Source organism: Oncorhynchus mykiss, chromosome 13 (genome assembly GCF_013265735.2).
Source record: "Oncorhynchus mykiss isolate Arlee chromosome 13, USDA_OmykA_1.1, whole genome shotgun sequence".
NCBI lineage: Eukaryota > Metazoa > Chordata > Actinopteri > Salmoniformes > Salmonidae > Oncorhynchus > Oncorhynchus mykiss.
In genome coordinates, this window is record NC_048577.1 from 43,039,457 (window position 1) to 43,050,103 (window position 10,647).

The 10,647-nt window shown below is 38.7% G+C and overlaps 1 protein-coding gene across 1 annotated transcript; it reads right to left on the reverse strand.

The window, feature by feature from the left end:
- Nucleotides 1-37: 37 nt before the first annotated feature.
- fmc1 (formation of mitochondrial complex V assembly factor 1 homolog) lies at nucleotides 38-10,293 on the reverse strand. Its single transcript, XM_021558074.2, has 2 exons — nucleotides 9,940-10,293; nucleotides 38-1,248 (listed from the first exon to the last, which is right to left on the reverse strand). The coding sequence occupies exons 1-2, from the start codon at nucleotides 10,066-10,068 to the stop codon at nucleotides 1,045-1,047; spliced, it is 333 nt and encodes a 110-aa protein (XP_021413749.1). The 5' UTR covers nucleotides 10,069-10,293; the 3' UTR covers nucleotides 38-1,044.
- Between the last annotated feature and the right edge of the window lie 354 nt (nucleotides 10,294-10,647).

The window sequence follows — 10,647 nt, forward strand, 5'->3', positions numbered from 1 at the left end:
GGGATGAATAGAAGAGAATGAAGTCCAATAGGGGCACAGTTAACGACGAGGCTTTCTTTTTTTAACAATAATCCAGGATGAAAACATAGCAAAGGGCAAAGAACGAAAAAAACAGTTCCCAGAAGCTAATACATGTTACTCTATAAAAAAAAATGGCAAAAGACTGCAGAGAAAAATGTAGTGGTTGGTAGAAATGCCAGTTGCCATGGACACAATGAAACAAATTAATCTGCCAGTACAAAGCAATACAACTCCTATCTGCTGTTTTCCATTGTGCTGGTAATACCCTTATAAAACGCCCACATGAGACAAAATAAAGCATATTGTTATACTTCTCTTATGTTGCATGCCCTAGCATTATCTAAGACCTTTCCTTCATTTCACTGTTGGCTGGTCTTCACACTGTTTAAACCACTGGCCAAAGGGTAGTGAAGAACAAAACATGTAAAATATCAAAGGCCACGCAATGATCCATCCATCTGATTTATCATACCCTCTTTGTAATGCTTAATATTTTAATTAACCAGGAATTTTAAATTGCCTGATGTCCTTTAAAATATACATAGGACTGAGTTCGTTATCATCGGTTTTATCTGCCGAGTATTAGTGCTTTACCTGAACATCATACGTTGCTCCAAGTAAACCTTACTGAATTGAGGTTAAAAGGGATATCATTATTTAATTGGTTATGTTTTATTAGCAGATAATTAGCAGCATACACATTGCAAGAAAAGTGCGATGTCATGGTGACCCGATAAAAGTGATTAATACTTTAATTGGCAGAATTTGTCCCATTGTATTTACAAAGATTTTAAATTACAGCCATCGTCTCAAGACAGACAAAGTGAGGAGTGGTGGGGAAAGCTGGGAATCACATATTTCTAATAGCTTTGATCCTCCCTTGTATAATCACAATTCACAGTCCTTGTTCGTTGCAGCCTTCATCTCTTCCTCTGTTTTGTGAAAGATCAAAATAGCATTAGGTCCAGCGTGATGATTTACAACCCTCTGATGTTGTACGAGAGTCTTCTCCCATCCCTTCTCTCACTTCTCCCAGCCCTTCCCTCCAGGCTGGGTGGGCAGCCTGAGCCCCACAATTCCTGCCATCTCCTCTGTGTCACGCTGCCCTTTCCCATGGTACATGTCGTAGAGAGCAATGTGTTGCCGGGTGGAGGTGAGCAGACAGAGGTAGCTGTGCGAAGCATGGAGGGCCTCCTCCTGAGCACGACAATATCTCTCCCCAGTGATCTAAAAAAATAAAATAAAAAAATGGGCAGAATTAAGATAAAAAGCATGTATAAACCATGCATAACAATGACACTAACATAGGACTAACGTCGCCATCTTGAAGGTGAATTTATGCAGCAATTACACTTGCAAATAAATACATTTACTAAAGAAATATAAAGTGCCGAGTGAATGTAAACACCCCCCTTGTCTTCACATTTTGCTGCCTTAAAATAACATCTAAAAAGGGATGTTTTTTAAAAAAAAATTTATTTAATCCCTTTTACAATACTGTACAATTTCAAAGTGAAAGAAATGTATAGGACACTTTCCAAATTAATAAACAAATACAAGATATTTTGATTGTGTGTCTTCACACCCCAGAGTTAACCTCTGCGAGTAAGGCTAGTTTCCTGAATTTCCACCTGTCTGACTTACCCAAAGTAAACCGCATGTTACTCAGGCTCAGAAGCTAGGATATGCAAATAATTGGTAGAATTGGATAGAAAACTAAATGTCTGTGAGTATAACAGAACTGATATAGCAGGCGAAAACCCGGGGAAAATCAATCCGGAAAATGTGTTTTTGGAGCTCCGAATGACTTCCAATGCAATGCTATTGAAAGATCTAATTTCCACCTCCCAGATTGCAGTTCCTATGGCTTCCAGTAGATGTCAACATTCTTTATAAAAAGGTTTTAGGCTTGTTTTTTTTTGAAAAATGAAGTATTTGTAGTCTTTCGAAGTTGAGCGCCAGGGCAAAAGTAGTATTTTTGTGCCATGAACGCGGGTGTGCTCTTCGTTCTTTTCCTTTGCCATTGAACATGGCAATCTCCGTCTGAAATATTGTTTATTTAGATATTAGACAACCTGAGGATTAATAAAAACATCATTTGGACAAACTTTGCTGGTAACGTTTTGGAATCCTTTGTATGTATGTTGAAGGACTGGATTATTGAATTCAATGGCGCCAACTAAACTGCGTTTTTGGGATATAAAGAAGAACTTTATCGAACAAAATGACCATTCATTGTGTAGCTGGGACCCTTGGGATTGCAAACAGAGGAAGATCTTCAAAAGTGATTTATTTTATCGCTATTTGCTATTTCGTGATGCCTGTGCTGGTTTGGAAAATATGCTAACGTGAGGCGGGGTTCTCAGACAATCGAATGCAATACTTTCGCCATAAAGCCTTTTTGAAATCTGACAACGCAGTTCAATTACCAAGATTCTAAGCTAAAGAATCATGTATGACACTTGTATTTTCATGAATGTTTAATATTACGATTTTGTATTTGGCGCACTCTGATTTCACCGGATGTTGTCGAATTTGATCCCGCTAGCGGGATCTCCGCACTAAGAGGTTTAATATTGGTGGAAGCATCTTTGGCAACCATTACAGCTGTGAATAACTTTCATTAAGACTCTACCAACTTTGCACAACTCTTAAGGTAAAAATACTGCATAGCCATAGTTTTTAAAACAACATTTATCAAGCTCAGTAAATTTTGTTGTGAATCATTGCTGGACAGCAATATTTAAAATCTTAAATATGCTTATTTTTTTAATAAAAAAAAAATATCTAAAATCAGAGACAAGTCAGGACTGAGACTGGACCATTCAGGAACATCAACCACTTTTGAAAGCCATTCTGGTGTCTTTTGCATTAAAATGTTTATTTGTCCCACTGAAAAATAAAACTCTACTCCAGGGTTAGGTTTTCAGAAGACTGAGGTGGGTTTTTCTGTAGCTTTTTGCCTGGGCTGTGCTCCTTTCATATGTCTTTTGATCCTAAAACTTCTCAGTCCCTGCCGGTGACAAGCATACCCATAACATGATGTTGCCACCACAATACTTGAAAATAGAGATGGTTACACTTGTGACGCAACAGGAACCGGGATTAGTTGAACCAGGTAATGTTTTACCACTCCTCAATTGTCCAGTGTTGGTGATCACGTGCCCACTGGAGCCGCTTCTTCTTGTTTTAAGCTGATAGGAGTAGAACCCGGTGTGGATGTCTGCTGCAATAGCCCATCTGTGAAAATGAGGAGTATGTTGTGTAGATCTGTTGTGTAGATCTGTTGCGAGTTCCGAAATGCCGTTCTGCACACCACTGTTGTACTGTGCCGTTATTTTCCCGTTTGTGGCCCACATGTTAGCTTGCACGATTCTTGCCATTTTCCTTCAGCCTCTCATCATCAAGCTGTTTTTGCCCACAGGACTGCCGCAGACTGGATGTTTGTCGCTCCATTCTCTGTAAACCCTAGACACTGTCATGCGTGAAAAGCCCAGGAGGCCAGTCGCTTCTGAATTACTGGAACAGGTGTGCTTGGCACCGACGATTATAGCATGCTCAAAGTAGCTTAGGTCACTCGTTTTGCCAATTCTAACGTTCAATCAAACATTAAAATGAATGCTGTGATGCCTGTCTGCCTGCTTTATATAGCAACCCATGGCCACGTGACTCACTGTCTCTAGGGGGATAACCATTTTCTTGAACAGGGTGGTGTACCTAAAAAACTAGCAACTGAGTGCATGTAACCCAAAGAGTTGAAAACAGTCGGTAGAATCTTATTCCAAATGATTCACAGCTGCCCAAGGTGATTCCACCAAGTATTAACACAGGAGGTTGGAGACTTGTCCAACCCCCTGTTTTTTTTAATTCTTTCAATTTTAAAATGAGGAATAGGTTGTTAGATCTGTAGAAAAAAAATATTTTATCCATTGTTAGAATGAATTTTAAGCAGTAAAATGTGAACAAAGTTGAAGGAGGTGTAGACTTTCTAAAGAAGGGGATACCTAGTCAGTTACATTTCAGTTGAATGCGTTCATTTGTGCGTCTCCCGCATTTAACCCAACCACTGAATCAGAGGTGCGGGAGGCTGCCTTAATCGATGTCATCGGCGCCCGGGGAGCAGATGTTGGACACTGTATATTTTTGAGTACTTCAAATATACATATGATAACTATATGATAACAGAGTCTGGAATCAACAGGATCCTGAACAGCTTCTACTGCCAAGCCATAAGATTGCTGTTAGGTTCTAATTCACAGAGTAAACGGACACCATGAAAGCTCAAACCAAGTTTATTCTTCCCAGAGGATCAATACAGCTGCATTAGACAAAGGCATTGCATACACAAGCACTGATATTTAACCCTTCCTCTTTTTATTTTACCTTTATTTAACTAGGCAAGTCAGTTAAGAACAAATTCTTATTTTCAATGACGGCCTAGGAACAGTGGGTTAACTGCCTGTTCAGGGGCAGAACGACAGATTTGTACCTCGTCAGCTCGGGGATTCGAAATTTTCAGTTACTAGTCCAACGCTATAACCACTACCCTACCGCTACCCTGACGCCCTCTTACGCTGAGTCTCCTCCTACACATCTGAACAAACATTGCATCTTTATTGCTAGGCAGGAAACTAAGTGATACGGGCCAGAAACTTTTCTTTCTCCCGTAACGTGACCTGACCTCGACCCCGACCCTCTTCATCACTAATCCATGGCTCTCTCCCCTTATCAATGCCTACCATGTGATCGCTTTCCCTACACTCAGTACATTCCAAGCTTAATTGCACCCACTATATACTTTCTTCCTACAGATAACCATTAACATCTGGTGTAGCCCTTCTGCTATGGCACCCCTCCGGTCTTTACTACAACTAATGATTAATAACATTTAAAGTTCAGAAATCCAAACCTATCACTGCTAAATAGCTAATCAAATGGCAAGCCGGATTACCTGCATTGACCCTCCTTTGCACCAACTCTCTTACACCGACGATGCACACACTGGACTCTACCCACACACACTTACATCCCAACACACACTGACACTAGAACCAGACTTTCATACTCTCCACATAGCTGATGCTACTGCCTATTACCCATCGTATTGCTTAGTCACTTTACCCCTACCTATATGCAAGCTACCTCAATTACCTCTTACTCCTGCACATCAACTCGCTGGTACTACTTCCTGTATATAGCCATGTTATTATTTTTATTCACAGTGTATTTATTTCTCGTGTCAAAATGTAATTTGCATTTTCAAAAAAAAATCATCTTTCTCTCTACATTGTTGGAAACTGACCTGTTGTTCACAAAGCATGAGAAATTACATTTATTGGGAAAAAATGGCTAACTTTACGTTGTATACTACATCACATCTACTAACTAAAGAAGATGTAGTCGTTGGGGTCAGGGTAAATATATAGTCTACTACATGAAGAGAGGATCGTGTCCCATCTCATGGTTGGGCTATGGCCTTACCACTTTGCTGAGTATTCTTGGCCATTGTTTGAATGAAGCCTACATTTGTTAAGTTTATGAGTTTGAATGGTTGGTAACACAGTTGCCAAGAAGAAAGGAATGCTATGATTGATATAACAAGCCAATCTAATATTTTTTCCCAGGCCCACGGTTGCAAAAAAATCGCAAACACAAAGGAGGTATTTGGACATAAATGGACTTTACCACATGGTGTGCTTTTGCCGTAAATCTTTTTTGAAATCTGACACAGCGGTTGCATTAAGGAGAAATATATCTTTAATTCTATGCATAACACTTGTATCTTTTATCAACATTTATGATGAGTATTCCTGTAAATTGATGTGGCTCTCTGCAAAATCACAGGATGTTTTGCAGGCAAAACATTACGCGCCAATGTAAACTGAGATTTTTGGATATAAAAACTTTATCGATCAAAACATACATGTATTGTGTAACATGAAGTCCTATGAGTGCCATCTGATGAAGATCATCAAAGGTTAGTGACTAATTCTCTCTCTATTTCTGCTTTTTGTGACTCCTTTCTTTGGCTGGAAAATGGCTGTTTTTTGTGACTAGGCGCTGACCTAACATAATCGCATGGTATGCTTTCGTCGTAAAGCCTTTTTGAAATCGGAGACTGTGGTGGGATTAACAACAAGTTTATCTTTAAAATTGTGTATAATACTTGTATGTTTGAGGAATTTTAATTATGAGATTTCAGTTGTTTGAATTTGGCACCCTGCACCTTTTACGACTAGGGGGTGATATTTTAATTTTTGGATGAAAAACGTTCCCGTTTTAAACAAGATATTTTGCCACGAAAAGATGCTCGATTATGCATATAATTGACAGCTTTGGATAGAAAACACTGACGTTTCCAAAAGTGCAAAGATATTGTCTGTGAGTGCAACAGAACTGATGTTACAGGCGAAACCCAGATAAAAATCCAAACAGGAAGTGCCGCATTTTTTCAAACCGCCTCATTCCAATGACTCCTTATATGGCTGCGAATGAGCTACGAATGAGCTTACGTTTTCTATGTATTCCCCAAGGTGTCTACAGCATTGTGACGTCTTTTTACGCATTTCTGTTGAAGAATAGCCGTAAGGGACCACATTTAGCAAGTGGTCACCTGATGTCTCCCGCAGAAAATCTTGCGTAAAATACTGAGGTAGCCATTTTTCCAATCGCTGCTTATGAGAAACCAATTGCCTCGACGGATATATATGTTAAAAACACCTTGAGGATTGATTCTAAACAACGTTTGCCATGTTTCTGTCGATATTATGGAGCTAATTTGGAAAAAAGTTCAGCGTTGTAGTGATAGCATTTTCCGGTCGATTTCTCAGCCAAGCATGATGAACAAACGGGAGCTATTTCGCCTACAAAAATAATATTTTTTGAAAAAAGGAACATTTGCTATCTAACTGGGAGTCTCCTGAGTGAAAACATCTGAAGTTCTTCAAAGGTAAATGATTTAATTTGATTGCTTTTCTTATTTTCGTGAAAATGTTGCCTGCTGCCAGCAGAGCCTAGCATAGCATTATGCCATGATAAACTTACACAAATGCTTGTCTAGCGTTGGCTGTAACGCATCTTTTGAAAATCTGAAATGACAGTGTGATTAACAAAAGGCTAAGCTGTGTCTCAATATATTTAATTTGTGATTTTCATGAATAGGACAATTTTCTAGGGGTATTTATGTCTGCTGCGTTATGCTAATTCGTTTGAGGCTATGATTACGCTCCCGGATCCGGGATTGCTAGTCACAAGAAGTTTTAACGTGATTTCAGCCGTAAGAAGTAGAGGTCGACCGATTATGATTTTTCAATGCCGATACCGATTTTAAAAAAAATGTGAAAATGTATTTGTAATAATGACAATTACAACAATAGTGAATTAACACTTATTTTAACTTAATATAATACATCAATAAAATAAATTTAGCCTCAAGTAGATAATGAAACATGTTAAATTTGGTTTAAATAATGCAAAAACAAAGTGTTGGAGAAGAACGTAAAAGTGCAATATGTGCTATGTAAGAAAGCTAACATTTCAGTTCCTTGCATAGAACATGAGAACATTTGAAAGCTGGTGGTTCCTTTTAACAATATTCCCAGGTAAGAAGTTTTAGGTTGTAGTTATTATAGGACTATTTCCCTCTATACCATTTGTATTTCATTAACCTTTGACTATTGGATGTTCTTATAGGCACTTTAGTATTGCCATGTTTGTGGACATTATGGATATTATTTGGAATTTTCGTCTGCGTTGTCGTGACCGCTCTTTCCTGTGGATTTCTGAACATAACGCGACAAACAAACAGAGGTATTTTGGATATAAAAATAATCTTTATGGAACAAAAGGAACATTTGTTGTGTAACTGGGAGTCTCGTGAGTGAAAACATCCGAAGATCAAAGGTAAACGATTAATTTGATTGCTTTTCTGATTTGTGACCAAGTTACCGGATGCTAAGTGTACTTAATGTTTTGTCATGCGATTGATAAAACTTACAAACGCTTGGATTGCTTTCGCTGGAAAGCATAATTTCAAAATCTGAGATGACAGGTGGATTAACAAAAGGCTAAACTGTGTTTTGCAATATTGCACTTGTGATTTCATGAATATGAATATTTTTTTGCAATATTATTTGACTGTGGCGTTATGCTATTCAGCGGTTGCTGATGACAATTATCCCGCTTAAGGGATGGGTAGCGTCAAGAAGTTAACCCTGTTGCCCAAGGCTAACGTTATAAGCAGCCAGCTAGCTTCATCTGGCTAGTGAGTCTCAACTGCTGGGTTATGTGTTGTGTAGCTAGCCACAATAAGGATTAGGCACAATAGTGGAATTAGCGGTTTGCCTTCAAAATTAAAGTATGGCATAATTATACTATTTGTATTAATTTACATCATTGTCAATGACATACTTTTATTTTGAAGGCTAACCGCAAAGTCCACTATTGTGGCTCAATCCTTATCGTGGCTAGCTTCACATAGATGGGTTCAACCACCATTAATCAAATAAGAACTGTCTTATAAATTATGGTTATTTTAGATGATGAAACAGATCTCGTTTTGCTATGTTTTTGGGGAAGAACATTGTTTGCATTCATGAGCTAGCTAGCTTTTTTTTTTATGACCAGCACTGTAGGTGTGCGAGACAACTTTACCAGCATCATAGCATCGATGAGTCGTTGTGACATATGAAATACGAGTGATAGTGTAATCAATGTGTAATAACGTGTAATAACTACGTTAAAAAATGTATGAATATGTTCAATTATTATGTGACGTGCAGACAAATTCAGGTCCTGATTGGTCAAATAGTGCTATTTGACGTGTATAATTTTTTGACACGCGTTCCATAGAAATCCTGGTTGAGAATGAAACGACTGAACAAATGAACCATGAAACAGCACAGCAAGTAAGTGAAAGAAATAGGTTTTGATTATGTTTGACTGGTAATGGGGACACACGTAAATGCCAACAAAATAACTTTTTGGTCAGTGTGTGTGTAACCTTTATTTAATTAGGCAAGCCAGTTAAGAACAAATTCTTATTTACAATGATGGCCTATCCTGGACGACGCTGGGCCAATTGTGTGCCGCCCTATGGGACTCCCAATCACGTCCGGATGTGATACAGCCTGGATTCAAACCAGGGACTGTAATGACACCTCTTGCACTGAGATGCAGTGCCTTAGACCACCGCGTCCATGTGTGTGTTTTAACTATTTAACTGTACTGGAATGCTTAAAATGGCGCAAACATTTTAAATATCAGTTCTCTGTATCGTTTTCTTTTGGCAAGGAAAATATCGGATAATGGGCCAAAAATTTCATATCGGTGCATCGCTAAATTAAATGTGAAATATTTTGGCCTGCTGTTATTTTCAATTTGTTACCTAGTTGTTATCCTGCCTTTTCAGGTACCCCAAAGCTCTCTAAAGCGTCTGCTGTTGAGAATCACTGTACATTTCTGCACTGCTGCAGCAACTGAACATTGACAATGGTTATTTATGAATTTCATGCCGGTAGTTCTGCAATATCTAGGCCTAATAATAGTGCATAGGAGGAAAAGTATCACTAATGTTAACGTTAAGACACAGGCTCGTGACGGTCACCTTGGCTTGGTTAGCCAGCCAAGTTACTAGTAACGTTAGGGCCAATGATACTAACCCGGTGCTGCCATTGGATAACGTTAGTTTATCGCTGTAATTCAGCAAATTAGTCCCATAACAAAGTCACCAATGCAGCTTATTCTTGAAGATAACCCGTTCCAGGATGGCTAAATTGTGGTTGGGGTCGCGAACACATTTTTAACCACGGAAATCTAGCTAAGTTAGCTACATTAGCTTACGTTACCATGGTGGATAGATGTCGTGGTTTCATTAAAGTTGTAGCTAGCTAACCTCATTTACTCATCAACATAACTTACCTGGTTTTTACGGAATTGGTCTAAAACATAATTGTATGCCAAAGATTGTTTGTATTCCGGTCCTTTAATCGCTCGTATCTCCCTCAGGATCCCCCGGCAAAGGCGTAGAGGTGAAGACAACGACGCCATGTTGGACTGGCTTGTTTGGGTGCGCACCAATTATACATAAATCATTCGTGCTCACCTACTACCAGGAGCACAAATAATGACATCACTTTCGTATAGTAATAATTAAAACCTTCAAAATAAAAGCCCACGTTTCAAACCATTGCAATGTCGATAACTCATTCAAAAGATGTTACACTCAGTGGACAGTTTATTAGGTACACTCATCTAGTACCGGGTCGGACCCTCCTTTGCCTTGAGAACATCCGGAATTCTTTGTGGGCATGGATTCAAGGTGTCAAATCCAATGTATTTGTCAAATGCGCCCAATACAACAGATGTTGACCTTACCGTGAAATGCTTACTTGCAAGCCCTTTACCAACAATGCAGAGTTTCAAAAAAGTAAATAGGAAAATGTGTTAAATAAACTAAAGGAAAAATAGTAACAGAATAAAATTAAAATAACGATGCTTTATATGAGAGGTACCAAGTCAATGTGCAGGGGTACGTACGGGTTAGTCGAGGTATTTTAGATCATATGTACATGTAGGTAGAGTTAAAGTTACTATGCATAGATAATAGACAGAGAGTAGCAGCAGCGT